This window comes from Nerophis lumbriciformis, linkage group LG14 (genome assembly GCF_033978685.3).
Source record: "Nerophis lumbriciformis linkage group LG14, RoL_Nlum_v2.1, whole genome shotgun sequence".
NCBI lineage: Eukaryota > Metazoa > Chordata > Actinopteri > Syngnathiformes > Syngnathidae > Nerophis > Nerophis lumbriciformis.
In genome coordinates, this window is record NC_084561.2 from 1492501 (window position 1) to 1515674 (window position 23174).

A 23174-nucleotide genomic window follows, 5' to 3' on the forward strand; every position below is an offset into this window, starting at 1 on the left:
TCTTCTCTTCCTCCTCACATTCATGTTCTCCTCTTCCTCCTCACATTCATGTTCTTCTCTTCCTCCTCACATTCATGTTCTCCTCTTCCTCCTCACATTCATCTTCTTCTCTTTCTCCTCACATTCATCTTCTTCCTCACGTTCATCTTCTTCTCTTCCTACTCACATTCATCTTCTTCTCTTCCTCCTCACATTCATGTTTTCCTCTTCCTCCTCACATTCATCTTCTTCTCTTCCTCCTCACATTCACCTTCTTCTCTTCCTCCTCACATTCATCTTCTTCTCTTCTTCCTCACATTCATCTTCTTCTCTTCCTCCTCACATTCATCTTCTTCTCTTCCTCCTCACATTCATCTTCTTCTCTTCCTCCTCACATTCATCTTCTTCTCTTCCTCCTCACATTCATCTTCTCCTCTTCCTACTCACATTCATCTTCTTCTCTTCCTCCTCACATTCATCTTCTCCTCTTCCTTCTCACATTCATCTTCTTCTCTTCCTCCTCACATTCATGTTCTCCTCTTCCTCTTCACATTCATCTTCTTCTCTTTCTCCTTATGTTCATCTTCTTCTCTTCCTCCTCACATTCATGTTCTTCTCTTCCTCCTCACATTCATCTTCTTCTCTTCCTCCTCACATTCATGTTCTCCTTCCTCCTCACATTCATCTTCTTCTCTTCCTCCTCACATTCATGTTCTCCTCTCCCTCCTCACATTCATCTTCTTCTCTTTCTCCTTACATTCATCTTCTTCTCTTCCTCCTCACGTTCATCTTCTTCTCTTCCTACTCACATTTATCTTCTTCTCTTCCTCCTCACGTTCATGTTTTCCTCTTCCTCCTCACATTCATGTTCTCCTCTTCCTCCTCACATTCATGTTCTCCTCTTCCTCCTCACATTCTTGTTCTTCTCTTCCTCCTCACATTCATCTTCTTCTCTTCCTCCTCACGTTAATCTTCTCTTCCTCCTCACGTTCATCTTCTTCTTTTCCTCCTCACGTTCATGTTCTTCTCTTCCTCCTCACAATCATCTTCTTCTCTTCCTCCTCACAATCATCTTCTTCTCTTCCTCCTCACGTTCATGTTCTTCTCTTCCTCCTCACATTCATCTTCTTCTCTTCCTCCTCACATTCATCTTCTTCTCTTCCTCCTCATGTTCATGTTTTTCTCTTCCTCCTCACATTAAACCATCTTCCTGCTCTTTGCTTTCACTTTCTCTCCTCTCTTTGTCTTTCTCTATTTCTTTCTCTCCTTCGCTCTTTCTAATTCCATTTTTTCTCTTTTTTTGCTTTTTCTTTCTTGTTCTCTATTTGGCTATCTCTCATCTTTTTTTCTTTCTCTCCTCTGTTTTATCTCTTTCTTTTTTCTTTCTTTTTCTCATCTCTCTCCTTTTCTCTTTCCCACTTTTTGCGCGTTTTCTCTGTCTCTCTCTCTCTATTTTTCTATCTCTTGCTTTTTCTTTTTCCTCCGTATTTCTCTTTCTCTCATTTTCTCTTTCTTTTGGGTTCTCTCTTTTTCTCTTTCTTTCTCAGTGTTTCTTATCTTTTTTGCTTTCTCTCTATTTTTCTCTTTTTTTCTTTATTTCCTGCTTTCTCTCTCTTGTTCTCTTTCAGTTGTTCTCATTCTTTCTCTTTTTATTTCTCTCTCTCTCTCTCTCTCTCTCTCTCTGTCTCTCTCTCTCTCTCTTTCTCTCTCTCTTTCTTTTTCAAAATTGTCTCTCTCTTTCTCACTCTCTTCCCTCTCTCTCCTCCTCCATTCATTCCAACAGTGTTGTGTTGGACATGTCACGGTAACCTCCATCAACACACAAACCCCACCCCTCCCTCGCCTCCCTCCCTCCCTCCCTCCCCCTTCATGGTCACACTTCCTCTCCAGCCAATCCTCTCCTCTTCCTTTTCATCACCCCTTCTTCAATTTCTGTCCTGTCCTCCCCCCCACCTTCATCCTCTTTCTCGCTCGCTCGCTCTTCTTTCCTGAAGATGTCATTTAGTAGTTGGACTTCTCTAACAAGAAATCATTGTCTCCCCTGGGGAGGTGGGGCCGAGGGATGGAGGGGTGATGGATTGGGAGGAGAGTGGGGGGGAGGAAGTGGAAGAAGGAGGGGGGAAAAAGGAGGCGGTTGGAAGTTCAGTCCGGCGTCAATAAATCACTTAGGAGAGAATGGGGTTGTGTGCGAGTGCGAGTGCGCGTGCGTGTGTGCGTGTGTGTGTGCGTGCGTGTGTGTGTGTGCGTGTTCACACTCCCACCTCAGCACAGGCTGGCTGTCAAGTAGACAAACAGCCTGCAGCCGTAATGATGTTGTCATGATCTCTGCATGCATATCATTACTGGCCTCCTCACTAAAAGTGTGTGTTTGTGTGTGCGTCACAGCCACAAACTCCACTCAATAATATTGACAAGACTTGCAAAAAAACCCAGACAGACTTTGGTTGGAACGAAGGGGCTATTTTCTTCTCACTTTAAAACGGAATAAAAGTGTTTTTGTGGAGATTCTTTGGCATTTTTGTTTGTAACCTTAAAACTAGCAGTCATGATATCTCGCAATAATTGAATAATATAACAATATAGTAATTGTCATGACCCCTGTTCTGCCAATTGGACATTTTAATGATGTTCTAACAGTAATATACAGGTAAAAGCCAGTAAATTAGAATATTTTGAAAAACTTGATTTATTTCAGTAATTGCATTCAAAAGGTGTAACTTGTACATTATATTTATTCATTGCACACAGACTGATGCATTCAAATGTTTATTTCATTTAATTTTGATGATTTGAAGTGGCAACAAATGAAAATCCAAAATTCCGTGTGTCACAAAATTAGAATATTACTTAAGGCTAATACAAAAAAGGGATTTTTAGAAATGTTGGCCAACTGAAAAGTATGAAAATGAAAAATATGAGCATGTACAATACTCAATACTTGGTTGGAGCTCCTTTTGCCTCAATTACTGCGTTAATGCGGCGTGGCATGGAGTCGATGAGTTTCTGGCACTGCTCAGGTGTTATGAGAGCCCAGGTTGCTCTGATAGTGGCCTTCAACTCTTCTGCGTTTTTGGGTCTGGCATTCTGCATCTTCCTTTTCACAATACCCCACAGATTTTCTATGGGGCTAAGGTCAGGGGAGTTGGCGGGCCAATTTAGAACAGAAATACCATGGTCCGTAAACCAGGCGCGGGTAGATTTTGCGCTGTGTGCAGGCGCCAAGTGCTGTTGGAACTTGAAATCTCCATCTCCATAGAGCAGGTCGGCAGCAGGAAGCATGAAGTGCTCTAAAACTTGCTGGTAGACGGCTGCGTTGACCCTGGATCTCAGGAAACAGAGTGGACCGACACCAGCAGATGACATGGCACCCCAAACCATCACTGATGGTGGAAACTTTACACTAGACTTCAAGCAACGTGGATCCTGTGCCTCTCCTGTCTTCCTCCAGACTCTGGGACCTCAATTTCCAAAGGAAATGCAAAATTTGCATGGTTGGGTGATGGTTTGGGGTGCCATGTCATCTGCTGGTGTCGGTCCACTCTCTTTCCTGAGATCCAGGGTCAACGCAGCCGTCTACCAGCAAGTTTTAGAGTACTTCATGCTTCCTGCTGCTGACCTGCTCTATGGAGATGGAGATTTCAAGTTCCAACAGGACTTGGCGCCTGCACACAGCGCAAAATCTACCCGTGCCTGGTTTACGGACCATGGTATTTCTGTTCTAAATTGGCCCGCCAACTCCCCTGACCTTAGCCCCATAGAAAATCTGTGGGGTATTGTGAAAAGGAAGATGCAGAATGCCAGACCCAAAAACGCAGAAGAGTTGAAGGCCACTATCAGAGCAACCTGGGCTCTCATAACACCTGAGCAGTGCCAGAAACTCATCGACTCCATGCCACGCCGCATTAACGCAGTAATTGAGGCAAAAGGAGCTCCAACCAAGTATTGAGTATTGTACATGCTCATATTTTTCATTTTCATACTTTTCAGTTGGCCAACATTTCTAAAAATCCCTTTTTTGTATTAGCCTTAAGTAATATTCTAATTTTGTGACACACGGAATTTTGGATTTTCATTTGTTGCCACTTCAAATCATCAAAATTAAATGAAATAAACATTTGAATGCATCAGTCTGTGTGCAATGAATAAATATAATGTACAAGTTACACCTTTTGAATGCAATTACTGAAATAAATCAAGTTTTTCAAAATATTCTAATTTACTGGCTTTTACCTGTATATATATATATCATACTTGCCAACCCTCCCGAATTTTCCGGGAGACTCCCGAAATTCAGCGCCTCTCCCGAAAACCTCCCGGGACAAACATTCTCCCGAAAATCTCCCGATTTTCAGCCGGAGCTGGAGGCCACGCCCCCTCCAGCTCCATGCGGACCTGAGTGAGGACAGCCTTTTTTCATGACGGGAGGACAACAGGGTGACAAGAACTAAATCATCCAGACTAGAGATAAATTGTATTATTATGTTTATCTTACCTAAAAATAAATATATTTATTAATTAAATAAATAAATACATTTTTAACTATATTTTGCTAAAAAACATCAAAATTAATTGTATTTTTCTTTGTATTTTTTCCTGACTCCTTATTACATCTAGCCATAGAATTATACATTCAAATAAACATATTTGAAATAATTGATTTTGAATTATCATAATAATTCATTTAAAATGACCATATTTAATTATTAAAATAATTGCTTGTTTATCAACAACTTTAGCATTTTATTCATTACATTTTGAAACTCTCAGAAGCCAAGTTATGTTATATTCCTTAATATTTATTTATGCAAGTTTGAAGTATCAATTATCTAAACACAGTTTTGTTTGCATAATTTCAGGATGTAGATATATATATATATATATATATATATATATATATATTTATATATGAAATACTTGATTTGGTGAATTCTAGCTGTCAACATACTCCTCCCCTCTTAACCACGCCCCCAACCACGCCCCCACCCCCCCACCTCCCGAAATCGGAGGTCTCAAGGTTGGCAAGTATGATATATATATATATATATATATATATATATATATATATAATGTTGTGAAATTAGTTATTTGCACAGAAAGATTTTGTAAATATTTATTTACATACCTTAATTGTTTCCAAACGGTTTTCTGTAACACGGCAGTAAAACGGCTGATCAAACAAAACAGAAGTCATGGTCATGGATCCACTAGCTGCGCAAGCCAGCTCTCCAATCAGCTAAACAGACTCAATAACTCCCAAGGTGATGTTTTGGGGAATTTACTGAGGAATTTATGAAACTGAAACAATACAAAAAGAATGCCATTCTAAGTTAATAATACCAACACAACTCTCAAATATGTTAGCATATTAGCTAATGCTAACAACGCTAGCATGATTACATTACAATAGCAGGTAAAAATACGCATGAAAACACTCCTACAGACATCACTCGGGCATACATTTAAATGCAAATGAAAATACAGCTTCACCATTTTAGTCATAATTTTTGCGCTCAACTTCTCTGACTTTAGCTCCAGACTTCTCTGTTTGTTTGATATTGTCATTGCTGCCACAAGTGGTGGAAAAGTGCATTACAACTGATTATTGCTGCGATCCATACAGACCACAGCTGAGAAAGAGGTGGTTTTTTTTATGGCCCTCGAGGGTTAAGAAACACTGATGATGGAATAAGGAGACTTAGTTGTGTTGTAAAAGTGTAGATATATATATATATATATATATATATATATATATATATATATATATATATATATATATATATATATATATATATATATATATATATATATATATATATATATATATACGGCCTACGGATCACGATTGAAGCCAACAAGCAAACCGTCAACTTCCTTGACGTCACTTTCAACCTGAGAAATAACAGCTACCAACCATTCACGAAACCCAACACAACACTCCAATACGTGCACCATGACAGCAACCACCCACCCACCACCACGAAAAGAATACCTACCGGAATCAATAAAAGGCTATCGATGCTGTCATCTAGCAAAGCTGAATTTGACCAAGCAACCCCCCCGTACCAAAAAGCCCTTGATGAAAGCGGATACAATTTCACCCTCACCTATGAACCCACGCCAGGAAACCAACCGAAAAAGAACAGAAAACGAAATGACATCATCTGGTACAACCCCCCATACAGCAAAAACGTCTCAACGAACATTGGACAAACACTTTCCCAAAGACAACACCCTAAGAAAAGTATTCAACAAGAACAACATTAAATTGAGCTACAGCTGCATGAACAATATACGACAAATCATCTCAAACCACAACAAAACAATTGCAAATGAGCCGTCAACCCCCAGACAGAGCGACTCCAAAACCAACAAAGGCTGTAACTGTCGAAAGAAACCTGATTTCCCCCTCAACGGGGGGTGCTTACAAACATCAGTTGTCTACCAATCTAAGGTAATACGCAAGGACATTAACACATCCGACACATATGTAGGATTAACCGAGGGAGAATTCAAAACCAGATGGAACAATCACAAGGCTTCTTTCAGGAACAAAAACCTGCGAAATACCACAGAACTCAGCAAACACATTTGGGACCATTTGTAACAACATGCCGCCATAGACGGAAACACCTCCTAGGTAACACATGAGCCAATCACCACGCCCCTAGGCCAGCCTGTACCCACCCACTCTGTGCCCTATATAAACCATGGTATGCGAATGCTCCCATTAAAATCTCCTGATGATTGAGGGTACCCCCCCTCATGAAACAGGCCTGTAGAGATGAAATAGTCTTGTGATTTTTTTCCCACACATACATATATATATATATATATATATATATATATATATATATATATATATATATATATATATATATATATATATATATATATAGTAGGAGTCAGTGACCCCTAGCAGGAGACACACATGCAGAATGCAAACACACATTCAGACACATGAGATGCACACAGAAAATATCTTTCTCTCACAAATATACACACTGATTGTGTGTGTGTGTGTGTGTGTGTGTGTGTGTGTGTGTGTGTGTGTGTGTGTGTGTGTGTGTGTGTGTGTGTGTGTGTGCGCGCGGGCGGGCTGACTGCGGCCACAGCAGATGCTCACCATGAATATTTTAGTTTAACTCCCTGGCAAAGGTTCCATTTGCATGGACCAGATGTAAGCGGCTGAAATATTTACCACACTGGTCCAAGGGAAGAAGCAGGCCACAGCGACCGTGTGTGTGTGTGTGTGTGTGTGTGTGTGTGTGTGTGTGTGTGTGTGTGTGTGTGTGTGTGTGTGTGTGTATATATGCATGCATATTTATTCATCAAAATAACTATCTTTTTTTTTTTCTTCTCCTTCCCACCACCTTCAGACGGAGATTGCCAAGCGGTTGAATGTGATCTGTGCTCAACTCATCCCATTCCTGTCACAGGAGGTGGGCACGCACACACACACACACACACACACACACACACCACACACGCACACACACACACACACACGTTAGAAGAGGGTGAAAATATGTCATCCTCGCATTATATTCTGGTATTTCCCATTCGAAATGTCAAATGAAAGAAAATTGTCCACAAAAAGGAAAAGGTCCTCACAAAATGACAGAAGGCACACACAGTTTGATAAGATAAAATTAATCAAAATGTAAAGTCAAATGTCCACACAGGTGAAATGAAAATAAAAAGAATATCTTGCAAAGATTTGTTTATTCCAGCAATTAGGTTTACAAGTTGAAAACATAATATACAGGTAAAAGCCAGTAAATTAGAATATTTTGAAAAACTTGATTTATTTCAGTAATTGCATTCAAAAGGTGTAACTTGTACATTATATTTATTCATTGCACACAGACTGATGCATTCAAATGTTTATTTCATTTAATTTTGATGATTTGAAGTGGCAACAAATGAAAATCCAAAATTCCGTGTGTCACAAAATTAGAATATTACTTAAGGCTAATACAAAAAAGGGATTTTTAGAAATGTTGGCCAACTGAAAAGTATGAAAATGAAAAATATGAGCATGTACAATACTCAATACTTGGTTGGAGCTCCTTTTGCCTCAATTACTGCGTTAATGCGGCGTGGCATGGAGTCGATGAGTTTCTGGCACTGCTCAGGTGTTATGAGAGCCCAGGTTGCTCTGATAGTGGCCTTCAACTCTTCTGCGTTTTTGGGTCTGGCATTCTGCATCTTCCTTTTCACAATACCCCACAGATTTTCTATGGGGCTAAGGTCAGGGGAGTTGGCGGGCCAATTTAGAACAGAAATACCATGGTCCGTAAACCAGGCACGGGTAGATTTTGCGCTGTGTGCAGGCGCCAAGTCCTGTTGGAACTTGAAATCTCCATCTCCATAGAGCAGGTCAGCAGCAGGAAGCATGAAGTGCTCTAAAACTTGCTGGTAGACGGCTGCGTTGACCCTGGATCTCAGGAAACAGAGTGGACCGACACCAGCAGATGACATGGCACCCCAAACCATCACTGATGGTGGAAACTTTACACTAGACTTCAGGCAACGTGGATCCTGTGCCTCTCCTGTCTTCCTCCAGACTCTGGGACCTGGATTTCCAAAGTAAATGCAAAATTTGCTTTTGTCAGAAAACATGACTTTGGACCACTCAGCAGCAGTCCAGCTCTTTTTTTCCTTAGCCCAGGTGAGACGCTTTTCGCGCTGTTTCTTGGTCAACAGTGGCTTGACACGAGGTATGCGGCAGTTGAAACCCATGTCTTTCAAGCGTCTCTTGGTGGTGGATCTTGAAGCACTGACTCCAGCAGCTGTCCACTCCTTCTGAATCTCCCCCACATTTTTGAATGGGTTTTTTTTCACAATCTTGACCAGGGCGCGGTGATCCCTATCGCTTGTACACTTTTTCTGACCACAGTTTTTCCTTCCCTTTGCCTCTCCATGAATGTGTTTGGACACAGAGCTCTGAGAACAGCCAGCCTCTTCAGCAATAACCTTTTGTGTCTTTCCCTCCTTGTGCAATGTGTCGATGGTTGCCTTTTGGACAGCTGTCAAATCTGAAGTCTTCCCCATGTTTGTGTAGGCTTCAGAACTGGACTGAGAGACCATGTAAAGCCCTTTGCAGGTGTTTTGAGTTAATCAGCTGATTAGTTTGTGGCACCAGGTGTCTTCAAAATTGAACCCTTACACAATATTCTAATTTTGTGACACACGGAATTTTGGATTTTCATTTGTTGCCACTTCAAATCATCAAAATTAAATGAAATAAACATTTGAATGCATCAGTCTGTGTGCAATGAATAAATATAATGTACAAGTTACACCTTTTGAATGCAATTACTGAAATAAATCAAGTTTTTCTAAATATTCTAATTTACTGGCTTTTACCTGTAATGTTGATGATTTTGCCTTGCAGCTTATAAAAAACTCAAATTGAAAATCTTAGAAAATTTGGGGTTTTCAGAAATTGTAAAACGATGATCAGGAAGCTTGACATTTCTCACTTTGCAAGTATTACGTTTTTATCAAATATTAATTTCACATTTGCTGACACGAATGAACGTTTGCACCATATTCCAATGTCGGAGTGACATCCATTGTGACCTGCGAGTAACTTCTCTATCCCCCCTGCAGCACCAACAACAGGTGGTCCAAGCCATGGAGCGCGCCAAACAGGTGACCATGGGGGAGTTAAATGCTTCTATAGGGGTACGTGGGCTCCCCCCCTCTGCCTCGTAGCGTGTGTACCTTACCCTCCCATTAATTGATGTCTTTCATTTGACTCTTCATTTAATCCTGCTGTTAAAGCGAGGCCCCCTTCAGCCCACTCCACCACGTAAATACATGAACTATTGAGACCACGAAGCCACACCCGCTGCCCTGACCTCCGCACTTCTGCTCCTTTGCACGTCTTGACCTCCTCCTAGAAGTCACCCGCCTCTCTCCTCCTCCTCCTCTGCAGCAGCAGCTCCAAGCCCAGCACCTCTCCCAGCATGCACAGGGTCTGTCGGTGGGCCCGCACCCGTCAGGACTCTCCCACCCGGGGCTGGCGCTGGGCGGAGGCTCGGGTCTGCTGGCCTTGTCGGGGGCCCTGGGGGCCCAGTTGGCCGCCAAGGACGAGAGGGCTCACCTGGAGGCCGCCGCCGCCGCCGCAGCCGCCGCGGAGCATCACAGAGGTAATCTATTACTCTCAGTACTTCCTGTTTTGAACACGGTGTTGGCGCTTTGGACTATTCTACTGTAAGTACTAGGGATGTCCCGATCCGATATTTGGATCGGATCGGCTGCCGATATTTGCCAAAAATTGCGCATCGGCAAGGCATGGGAAAATGCCGATCCAGATCCAGTTTAAAAAAAAAACTCCGGTCCGTGTTTTCCAACGCACCGATTTAAATAATACATTCCACTTTTCTGCTGCTCCCTAATTTCCGTTCCGCATTTTCCAGCACACCTTCAACGCATCCACAATTCTCACGCAGTTGCTTTTAGCTGCTGGCATTACACGACAGGCTCTTCTCACTCTTTCCTGTGTCTCCCTCTCACAGACAGCGAGCGCACCTTCTTACACACGTCACATACTGTCACGTCACACGTCACATACGTATACGTCCTCTCCCAGCAGAGAGCGAGGTAGCGGCATGGCTAACGTTAGCTGTGATGCTAGCGCAGCCGCTAAGGTGCGCGCCTGCTCAAGCGTCCTCTGCGCACGGCAAATCTATGCCACGCACAAAATCAAATAAAAAAAAATAAGCGCATAACAATTTTCGACACACGGACACGACAGAGACAACAGTTTTCGTCATCATTGTTCAAATATTGTGACGTCTGTCGAGACGCTTACCTGCATTCGGTGCCACACGTCCACACCATCAAAATGGCAAAAATGTCCACATCAACACCGTATGAAAAATTAGTGATTTTTTTTAGTTGTGATTTCCTTCTCTGCATGAAAGTTTAAAAGTTGCATATATTAATGCAGTATGAAGAAGAATGTTTTAATGTAGACATGCAAGCCTTGAAAGAACATTTTGAAAATCAAGACTACATTTCCTGCAAATGGGTGCATTTCTACCCTATATTTTAACTTTAGATTTATTCTCATATCAAACTCTTTTGGCTGTCTTTTTGACACTTACCCTCCACACCCTGGATTATAAATAATGTAAATAATTCAATGTGATTATCTTGTGTGATGACTGTATTATGATGATAGTATATATCTCATAGTATATATCTGTATCATGAATCAATTTAAGTGGACCCCGACTTAAACAAGTGTGAAAAACTTATTGGGGTGTTACCATTTAGTGGTCAATTGTACGGAATATGTACTTCACTGTGCAACCTACTAATAAAAGTCTCAATCAATCAATCAAAACACATAGAATCATCATACTGCTGTGATTATATGCATCAAGTGTTCATTCAAGGCTAAGGCAAAATATCGAGATATATATCGTGTATCGCAATATGGCCTTAAAATATGGCAATATTAAAAAAAGGCCATATCGCCCAGCCCTAGTTCAATGATGCCATTTCTGTTTGTCATGTATAATTTTGTCTATTTTGTGTTTATCCTTGAATAAACAGGTCAGTTTCTTGTTACCAACCATTGTGTATTATTCAAACTCCCCTAATTCAGCTGGCTAGTTGTTATCAAGAGTACTAAAACCCTTTTCAACATGATTCTGACAACTAAGTAGGCTAAATAACTTTAATACATGCTCGGATAGGCCAGTATCGGTCAGTATCGGTATCGGTCAGTATCGGTATCGGATCGGAAATGCAAAAACAATATCGGTATCGGATCGGAAGTGCAAAAACCTGGATCGGGACATCCCTAGTAAGTACTGTCAACAATTGTATTGTCTTTCACATCAAAATGCTTTTAAATGTTGCGTAAAGGGCTTGAAAGGATGACTCTTTTGTAAGAAATGATAGAAGTGTGAGTTTGTTTGACAAATGAATTAGAACAGATGTCATTGAAAAATGTTTCTTTTCCTACACTGCTTCTCTGCCTTTAATTAAAAACAATCTTCATCATATTACTTACAGTCACTATAATCACCATTTTTTCTCACATTGGATAGTAGTTCTGCACATATTTATGTAAATGAGCACAGGTGTTGCTTTGACTTGATAAAAGGTGTACTAAAAACATGTTTTTTTGTGTGCTCTTTGCTGTGTTGTCACATGACCTGTCATCATCACCTCTGCAGACCGGGAAGCAGGACCAGTGAGTAAAAAAACTCTACGATTCTATATTTTTATTAGTATACTACATAGATCCACCTACTTATGTCTATGCTTATAAACATACATACTATATACAATATAATATACATACTATATATTTATTAGTATACTATATAGACCCACCTACTTATGTCTATGCTTATAAATATACTGTACATACTTCAGCATTTGTTAAAGCTTCCAATTTGGTACAGCTATATAATTATTACACTCATATTCATAACTGGTGGGAGGAGCGATCGCATCAATATTGTGCATACGTGAAAGCCAAATGCACACTAGGCTTTGACTTTGTGGATTATTTGTAGTTTTTTTGGGAGTCCTTTCTGCTCTGGGTGGAGTGATTGCATTGATAATGACCAGAGGTGGGTCGAGTAGCCAGAAATTGTACTCAAGTAAGAGTACTGTTACTTTAGAGATTTATTACTCAAGTAAAAGTAAGGAGTAGTCACCCAAATATTTACTTGAGTAAAAGTAAAAAGTATGTTGTGAAAAAACTACTCAAGTACTGAGTAACTGATGAGTAACATACACACATATATACATATATATATATGTATGTGTGGGAAAAAAATCACAAGACTATTTCATCTCTACAGGCCTGTTTCATGAGGGTGGGGTACCCTCAATCATCAGGAGATTTTAATGGGAGCATTCGCATACCATGGTTTATATAGGGCACAGAGTGGGTGGGTACAGGCTGGCCTAGGGGCGTGGTGATTGGCTCATGTGTTACCTAGGAGGTGTTTCCGTCTATGGCGGCATGTTGTTACAATTTCGCTGCGCTTGTTGAGGGATGACAGGTCTGGACGGTAAATAATAAACAGTTTCTCTTTCAAGCAGAGGTTGCATCTTTTATTACCACTATTGTAAGGTGTGCTGGATGCAAGAATTTGCCATGTTATTGAATATTCAACATTATTGTCTTTGAGGTCCCAAATGTGTTTCTGAGTTCTGTGGTATTCCGCAGGTTTTTGTTCCTGAAAGAAGCCTTGTGATTGTTCCATCTGGTTTTGAATTCTCCCTCGGTTAATCCTACATATGTGTCGGATGTGTCAATGTCCTTGCGTATTACCTTAGATTGGTAGACAACTGATGTTTGTAAGCACCCCCCGTTGAGAGGGCAATCAGGTTTCTTTCGACAGTTACATCCTTTGTTGGTTTTGGAGTCGCTCTGTCTGGGGGCCGACGGCTCATTTGCAATTGTTTTGTTGTGGTTTGAGATGATTTGTCGTATATTGTTCATGCAGCTGTAGCTCAATTTAATGTTGTTCTTGTTGAATACTTTTCTTAGGGTGTTGTCTTTGGGAAAGTGTTTGTCAATCAGATTGAGGAATTTGTGTCCAATGTTCGTTGAGACGTTTTTGCTGTATGGGGGGTTGTACCAGATGATGTCGTTTCGTTTTCTGTTCTTTTTTGGCTGGTTTCCTGGCGTGGGTTCATAGGTGAGGGTGAAATTGTATCCGCTTTCATCAAGGGCTTTTTGGTACGGGGGGGTTGCTTGGTCAAATTCAGCTTTGCTAGATGACAGCATCGATAGCCTTTTATTGATTCCGGTAGGTATTCTTTTCGTGGTGGTGGGTGGGTGGTTGCTGTCATGGTGCACGTATTGGAGTGTTGTGTTGGGTTTCGTGAATGGTTGGTAGCTGTTATTTCTCAGGTTGAAAGTGACGTCAAGGAAGTTGACGGTTTGCTTGTTGGCTTCAATCGTGATCCGTAGGCCGTTCTCTTTGAAAATTTGGCATATGCGCTTCTTGGTATTCTCGCTGCTCCTTGGCGAGGCGCGACACACTGCCAGTCCGTCATCACGGTAAATACCAAAGTTCAGATTGAGGCTAGCAAGCTGGGAGAGGATATATATATATATATATATATATATATATATATATATATATATATATATATATATATATATATATATATATATATATATGTGTGTGTATATATATGTGTGTATGTATGTATATATATATATATATACATACATACATACACACATATATATATACACACACATATATATATACATATATATATATATATATATATATACACACACACATTTATATATATATATATATACACATATATATATACAGTATATAATTTATATTTATTTATTTTGCCGTTTTTGTTTACATGTTAAAGGTGTTTTAATGAATATACATGCATGTTTAACACATATAGATTCCTTTCTTTCATGAAGACAAGAATATAAGTTGGTGTATTACCTGATTCTGATGACTTGCATTGATTGTAATCAGACAGTAGTGATGATAACGTCCACGTTTTCAAATGGAGGAGAAAAAAAAGTTCCTCCTTTCTGTCTAATACCACATGAAAGTTGTTGGTTTTTGGCATCTTATTTGTCCAGCTTCCATATTCGTTTTTATACACTTTACAAGAAATACATTGGCGGCAAACTCCGTAGCTTGCTAGCTTGTTTGCGCTGGCTTTCGGAGACTCTTGTTTTGAAAGCGCAGGCGCGATGGAGCGGCGCTTTTATTGTGAAGACAGGAACTGTGCAGTCAGTCTTTAGGCTTTTGACGGGATGTACGGTTGAAATAAAAAAGGGTCTTTTTTCCTTCACACTTTTGATTGATTGATTGGAACTTTTATTAGTAGATTGCACAGTACAGTACATATTCCGTACAATTGACCACTAAATGGTAACACCCCAATAAGTTTTTCAACTTGTTTAAGTCAGGTCATGTGACCGCCTGGCTCTGTTTGATTGGTCCAACGTCACCAGTGACTGCATCTGATTGGTGGAACGGAGTGAACGTCACCAGTGACTGTTTTTGTTGAAACGCAGGCACTATGAAGGTCTGTCTGACAGACCAAAACAAACAAAGCGTGCATTAACAGATGGATAAAAATTAGTAGCGAGTAGCGAGCTGAATGTAGATAAAAGTAGCGGAGTAAAAGTAGCGTTTCTTCTCTATAAATATACTCAAGTAAAAGTAAAAGTATGTTGCATTAAAACTACTCTTAGAAGTACAATTTATCCCAAAAGTTACTCAAGTAATAATAATAATAATAACTGGGATTTATATAGATGTAACGGAGTAAATGTAGCGCGTTACTACCTACCTCTGATAATGACACATGCATGTGTAAGAACAAGTGACTATTTGTAGTATTTTGGCTTCTTCCTGTTTGCCAAAGTGTCAGTTATTGTTAATAACCGGTGGGAGTAGCAATTGCATATAGATATCGACACAGGTGTGCATGTGTGAGAGCAAAATGAACTCTTGGCTTTGACTCTGCCGATTATTTCTAGTTTTTGGGTTCATTTCTGCTCTGCAAGGCGGTTGTCATTAATAACGGGTGGGGGGGGAGCAATCACATTGACTATGACGCACACAGGTGCATGTGTAAGAGCAAGTGGGCTTTGACTTTGTCACTATTTGTAGTCTTTCGAATTCTTCCTGTTTGCCGAGGCGTCAGTTATTGTTATCAACTGGTGGGAGGAGCGATTCCATTGATTATGAACCACATGCACTTGTAAGAGCAAGAGGGCTTTTTGACTTTGTGGCTATTTGCTTTGTGATTTTTTGTAGTCTTTTGGTTTCTTCCTGTTTGCCGAGGCATCAGTTATCGGTATTAGCTGGTGGGAGGAGCGATTCCATTGATTATGAACCACATGCACGCGTAAGAGCAAGTAGGCATTTTGACTTTGTGATTATTTGCTCTATGATTATTTGTAGTCTTTCGGTTTCTTCCTGTTTGCCAGGGCGACAGTTATCGTTAACAAGAGGAGCGATCACTTTGATTATGACACGAAGGTGGTAAGCGCAAAAATATACCCTAGGCTTTGACTTTGCAGATTATTTGTAGTTTTTGTGTTACTTACTGCTCTGCATAGGCAATGATTGTAATTTAATCATTAACAACGGTGGTTGTCATTAATAACTGGTGGGAGGAGCGATTGCATTGATTGTGACACACATGCACGTGTAAGCACAAGTGGGCTTTGACTTTGTGATTTGTAGTTTTCCGGTTTCTTCCTGTTTGCCAGGGTGTCAGTTATCATTAATATCTAGTGGGAGGAGCGATCGCATTGACCATGACATGCACATGTGCATGTGTAAGCGCAAAAATACACCCCAGGCTTTGACTTTGTGGATTATTTGTAGTGTTTCTGTTTCTTCCTGTTATGCAAAGCGACAGTTATCACTTATTAACTTGTGGGAGGAGCAATCGCATTGTTTATGACAAACATGTGCATGTGTAACAGCAAAATGCACCCTCGGCTTTGCAGATTTGTAGTTTTCGCGTTACTTACTGCTCTGCATAGGCAATGATTGTAATGAGATCATTAATAAAGGTGGTGGCTATTAATAACTGGTGGGAGAAGCGATTGCATCGATTGTGACACGCGCACACACATGCACCTGTAAGCACAAGTGGGCTTTGACTTTGTGATTTGTAGTTTTTCGGTTTCTTCCTGTTTGCCAGGGTGTCAGTTATCATTAATATCTAGTGGGAGGAGGGATCGCATTGACTATGACATGCACATGTGCATGTGTAAGCGCAAAAATACACCCCAGGCTTTGACTTTGTGGATTATTTGTAGTGTTTCTGTTTCTTCCTGTTGTGAAAAGCGACAGTTATCACTTATTAACTTGTGGGAGGAGCAATCGCATTGTTTATGACAAACATGTGCATGTGTAACAGCAAAATGCACCCTCGGCTTTGCAGATTTGTAGTTTTCGCGTTACTTACTGCTCTGCATAGGCAATGATTGTAATGAAATCATTAATAAAGGCGGTGGCTATTAATAACTGGTGGGAGAAGCGATTGCATCGATTGTGACACGCGCACACACATGCACGTGTAAGCACAAGTGGGCTTTGACTTTGTGATTTGTAGTTTTTCGGTTTCTTCCTGTTTGCCAGGGTGTCAGTTATCATTAATATCTAGTGGGAGGAGCGATCGCATTGACTATGAAATGCACATGTGCATGTATAAGCGCAAAAATACACCCCAGGCTTTGACTTTGTGGATTATTTGTAGTGTTTCTGTTTCTTCCTGTTATGCAACGCGACAGTTATCACTCAATAACTTGTGGGAGGAGCAATCGCATTGTTTATGACAAACATGTGCATGTGTAACAGCAAAATGCACCCTCGGCTTTGCAGATTTGTAGTTTTCGCGTTACTTACTGCTCTGCATAGGCAATGATTGTAATGAAATCATTAATAAAGGCGGTGGCTATTAATAACTGGTGGGAGAAGCGATTGCATCGATTGTGACACGTGCACACACATGCACGTGTAAGCACAAGTGGGCTTTGACTTTGTGATTTGTAGTTTTTCGGTTTCTTCCTGTTTGCCAGGGTGTCAGTTATCATTAATATCTAGTGGGAGGAGCGATCGCATTGACTATGAAATGCACATGTGCATGTATAAGCGCAAAAATACACCCCAGGCTTTGACTTTGTGGATTATTTGTAGTGTTTCTGTTTCTTCCTGTTATGCAACGCGACAGTTATCACTCAATAACTTGTGGGAGGAGCAATCGCATTGTTTATGACAAACATGTGCATGTGTAACAGCAAAATGCACCCTCGGCTTTGCAGATTTGTAGTTTTCGCGTTACTTACTGCTCTGCATAGGCAATGATTGTAATGAAATCATTAATAAAGGCGGTGGCTATTAATAACTGGTGGGAGAAGCGATTGCATCGATTGTGACACGCGCACACACATGCACGTGTAAGCACAAGTGGGCTTTGACTTTGTGATTTGTAGTTTTTCGGTTTCTTCCTGTTTGCCAGGGTGTCAGTTGTCATTAATATCTAGTGGGAGGAGCGATTGCATTGACTATGAAATGCACATGTGCATGTGTAAGCGCAAAAATACACCCCAGGCTTTGACTTTGTGGATTATTTGTAGTGTTTCTGTTTCTTCCTGTTATGCAACGCGACAGTTATCACTCAATAACTTGTGGGAGGAGCAATCGCATTGTTTATGACAAACATGTGTATGTGTAACAGCAAAATGCACCCTCGGCTTTGCAGATTTGTAGTTTTTGCATTACTTACTGCTCTGCATAGGCAATGATTGTAATGAAATCATTAATAAAGGCGGTGGCTATTAATAACTGGTGGGAGAAGCGATTGCATCGATTATGACGCGCGCACACACACATTTATTTATTGTTTTTAATTTTATTAATTGCTCTGTCTTTAAACATGTATTGCACACTTTTAGATGACATCACCATAAATCAAGTTTGGTTAGCTCAGAATAAAAAAAGCAAAAAAAAAAGAAGCGATGTTAGTGGCTGACCCTCTCACCGCTTCTCTTCCATCACTCCCGTCATTCCTCCTCCTCTCTCCTGCAGAGCTCGCTGTCCAATGGGGACAAAGGTCGCCCTGCAGATTACCTCAGCAACGGCAAGAAGAGGAAAGCGGAGGAGAAGGAGTTCATGACTGACTATGTGAGACAACTTTGCGATCGCTCCTCTTGCGATGTTTGCTTTGCCGTTTGCCCAAAATGACGTATGATAGCACTTTGTACTAATATTGTCTGCAAATGAAACCCTGACTGCATAGAAACTAAAGCTAAATCCAGGAAGTCCGGTTGCAGACTCGGCACAGACTCAAACACTTGGCCGGGAAACAAGCAGTCAAACAGCACTCGGACTCTCGGTCATGTTACAGTTTTCAATGCCAACAAAGCAAGAAACAAGGCGCTTGAAAGTACAGTAAGGCTCCACTCGTCAAAATGCGCGAGCTTGATGCTAACTTTACATTGGATTTGCCATACAAGTGCTAAAGATTAGCATTACAGCTCCAAATTCAGTAATGGAAACTACAAGTAAGATGCAAGTTGCAATCAAACAGCTGTTTTTTTTTTGCAAATTTCTTTAAAAAAGTAATTATAGTGAATTTAATAAATGTAATTACTAGGGAAAGTAATTACTGCGTTACTTAAAAAAAATACATAAACTATCTGGCATATACGGAGGGAGATGTTTCATGAGAGCGGGGGTGTGTGTGCCTTTTTAAAAGGACGCTGCTTGTTGCCAAGCGACGTCAGCTGTGTTTGTTAGCTTAGCAGCAGGAGTTTGCTCTTCTCAGTTTGCCGGCAGTTACGGCAGCGCCGTTGAATCTTGACCGCATGTGCGTCCGTGGCTGTAGTCTCTGTGTTGTTTGCTGTGTGATGTCGTCTCTTCCTGCGTTGAACCTGCTGTGCTTCTGACGCTGTCTTGTTGACAACAAACCACGTCAAAAGTAATCTGATTACTCAGCGGTGACAACGTTGTATAATAATAACGCTCTTATTTCAGACACTAGTAAATAATTAGGAATGTGCCGATCGATCACGTTTTACTTCATAGGAGACGATCCTGTCACGTGTTCCAAAATACCATCTTCATCCTTCACGATGGTCGAATATTTTACGATGTCTCATTTCACTTTCCTTTTCTTTGTCGCACTGCCGTCAGAAGAGTCTGCTTCATGCCTGGGAGACTACCGTATTTTCCGCACCATAAGGCGCCCTGGGTTATAAGCCGCGCCTTCAATGAACGGCATATTTCAAAACTTTGTCCACCTATAAGCCGCCCCGTGTTATAAGCCGCATCTAACTGCGCTAAAGGAATGTCAAAAAAACAGTCAGATAGGTCAGTCAAACTTTAATAATATATTAAAAACCAGCGTGATGTGGGCGCGCATGGAGTCGTATATCAACATGGACGGAGCTGCGTGAAAAAAGCCACCCGGCCTCTTCGCGTAAACTTAAACTTACCTTAACCACTCGCTCATCTTTTCTTCATCCATCCCTTCGAGTTAGCTTTTATGATGACGCCGGCTGGAAAGGTCTCTTTTGGCAAGGTCTTCCTTTTGAATATCACCATGGGTGGAAGTTTCTGGCCATTAGCATGGCAAGCTAGAACCACAGTGAAGGATGACTTCTCATTCCCTGTGGTGCGAATATTCACCGTACGTGCTCCCGTTGTATCCACAGTGCGGTTCACAGGAATATCAGTTGCTGTGAAATAGTAATCCGTGTGCGGATGGAGAGATTGCGTCTTTTCATGAACCGGATCCCTGTCGCTTAGTAGGAGCCATTTTGTGGTCTTTACAGATGTAAACACACAAAGGAAATGATAATATCCGCGCGCTTTTTCTTCTTCTACGCGGGCGGGTGGTTGCTTACAGTAGAAGAAGAAGCGCTTCCTGTTCTATGGGGGCGGGTGCTTACCTTGGCGGTTGCTTGCGTAGAAGAAGAAGCGCTTCCTGTTCTACCGGGAAAAAAGATGGCGGCTGTTTACCGTAGTTGCGAGACCGAAACTTTATGAAAATGAATCTTAATATTAATCCATATATAAAGCGCACCGGGTTATAAGGCGCACTGTCAGCTTTTGAGTAAATTTGTGGTTTTTAGGTGCGCCTTATAGTGCGGAAAATACGGTATATCAATTTAATCCATTATTATTATTATTATGAAAAGAAGAAAAGTGACAACGTATTCTTCCGCCTGCGTAAATACTTATTGGTAGTACGAATACATGAATACATGAATACATGAATACATGAATACATACAGTATTCATGTGTCATAACCACCAGCTTACATTTTCTTTCATTTCTTTTTCTTTGTATTTTTTTTTTTGTACAACATCTTGTTTGTGGAATGTGAGTGATGTAATTGAATATTTCATATTGTGTGGCATGATTATTAGGAATTAATTCCTGTCACGATTTGTCCTCCTCGCAGGGCAGCGACGCCGATAAAAGCGACGATAACTTGGTGGTGGACGAGGTGCGTAGCGTTGGCTTTGCAACATCCGGCCACATCATTAGGTACACCTGATGGTTTCTGATACCATAAAATATTTAAAAATTGCAACATTTTCATATACATATATAATTAATAAATATAAAAGTAATTGGAAAATAATGCGAAAATATTGGTTGAGTTGTACATTGTCATAAGAAAAACAACATATATTTTTTAATTAAAATATAATCAATAAATACCCTTGGATTTTAAAAAGTAATCATAATTGTTTATATACATACTAAATAAATATAAAAGCAATTAGAAAATAACTATTACTAATAATTATAATGATTATTCATGAATTGCTTGCGTTGCCTCAAGTCACAAGGAAAACACAACAAAAACAATACAATTAATAAATACGGTTACATTTTTAAAAATTGCAATTTTTCATATACAAATATAATTAATCAATATAAAAGCAATTAGAAAATTAAAGCTGCAAGCAGCATTGGTCGGGCCCGCGTATTTGGCAGGTGCTAGTCCTAAGTGTCCCAATACTTTTGTCCAGTAAAAGTCCTAAGTGTCCCAATACTTTTGTCCAGTAAAAGTCATAAGTGTCCCAATACTTTTGTCTACTTTTAGTCCGAATTGTCCCAATACTTTTGTCTAGTGTACCTACCTTGTCTGCATTGTGTGGGCACGTTGGTGCTTCCTGCTTTTAAGCAGCCTTCTTGAGAAAACAGCAGCGCAGCAGCATCAGCGCAGCAGCATCAGCACAGCGGTTCTTTGAAGGCTCATAAAATCAAAACCGGAGCAGTTATAAAAATTATTTCGATAACTTCAATCTCTCTCCTGTGTTAGTTTGAAGCTGAAACGACAAACGCACTCAGAGGAGATAATGTTTGAAGAGAAGTGACCGGTTTATAAAAAAAATTTGTTTTGAAGGGGAAATTGCAAACTTCCTGTTGATTTTTGCTGAGGGTTGTCAATCTATGAAATGTAGGTGTAAGTGAGACCTACGGAGAGGTTTTTGTTTCATGTCTCTCCGACTTTCCCAGTGGGAGTTACAGGCAGTTTTGTCATTTTTCGTCTTCCGAGGAGCAGTTTTTTCTGCGTTTTATTAAAAAATTGCGGTAGAGCACAATTTTTAGATTTGGGGTTAGGTTTTTTCATTAGATCACAATTTTAGCCAGTCCTGATGTGTGTGTTTAGTTTGGTGAGTTTTGAAGCGTGTTAAGGGGGTCAAATTACAGCTCAAAGAGGCAAAAGTGACTGTTTTTAGTACTTTTTTGTCTTGAAGGGGGAATGGCCAACTTCCTGTTGATTTTTGCCCGAGAATGTACTATTATGAAATCTAGGTCTAAGTCAGACCTACATAGACGTTTTTGTTTCATGTCTTTCCGACCTTCCTAGTGGGAGTTACAGGCAGTCTAGTTTTTTTTTTTCCTAGGGGGCGCTAGAGCGCAATTTTGATTTTTGCGGTTCGGTTTTTTTATTAAAAGACAATTTTCGCAGGTCCTGATGTGTGGGTCAAATATGGTGAGTTTTGAAGCATGTTAAGTGGGTCAAATTAGTGCTCAAAGAGGCGGCGGAAGAATAATAATAAAACCTTACAAATACAATAGGTCCTTATGTCCCATTGCATAAGGACTCCCTGTGGGAGTCCTTATGCAATGGGCCATGCGGGCCCTAATAATGTGAAAGTATTGGTTGAGTTGAGGGGCATTGCCTTAAGTCACAAAGAAAACACACCAAAAACTAGTTTTATATTTATTTCTTAAAATATAAAAAAATATAATGTTATAGTTCAAAGAAATCACATTTGTGTATGTACATTTATAGTAAATACATATAATTAGAAAATAATTATTCATTAATTGCCTATTTAATAATTGATTTAGTAAATGAGCAGTTTGTATATGAAAATGCTGTTTTAAGTTATTTACGATATATTTATTTGTATAAAAAATGTTTCATAACACGTGCAAAAGCGCTTTCATAAAATAATTTTAATAACTTATATGAATATAGTATTATTAGGGACCGCAATGTCCCTTTGGGACAGAGGACCCTATTGTAATTGTAAGGTTTTATTATTATTATTCCGCCGCCTCTTTGAGCTGTAATTTGACCCCTTTAACATGCTTCAAAACTCACCATATTTGACACAAACATCAAAATGTGCCATCTAATAAAAAAACAAACAAACCCAAAACTC

The 23174-nt window shown here is 40.2% G+C and overlaps 1 protein-coding gene across 4 annotated transcripts in view; it reads left to right on the top strand.

Moving 5' to 3' along the window:
• The window catches only part of tle2a (TLE family member 2, transcriptional corepressor a), a 168429-nt gene that overhangs the window by 119376 nt on the left and 25879 nt on the right, over positions 1 to 23174 (top strand). For 2 of the 4 annotated variants that reach the window (XM_061976257.2, XM_061976258.2), the window contains 7 exons: positions 7356 to 7418; positions 9595 to 9669; positions 9769 to 9796; positions 9888 to 10136; positions 12180 to 12196; positions 18567 to 18662; positions 20948 to 20992. In XM_061976257.2, the coding sequence (XP_061832241.1) occupies positions 7356 to 7418; positions 9595 to 9669; positions 9769 to 9796; positions 9888 to 10136; positions 12180 to 12196; positions 18567 to 18662; positions 20948 to 20992 (573 nt within the window). The remainder of the gene's footprint in view (positions 1 to 7355; positions 7419 to 9594; positions 9670 to 9768; positions 9797 to 9887; positions 10137 to 12179; positions 12197 to 18566; positions 18663 to 20947; positions 20993 to 23174) is intronic. The other 2 variants (XM_072914588.1, XM_072914589.1) reach the window with 2 other exon arrangements.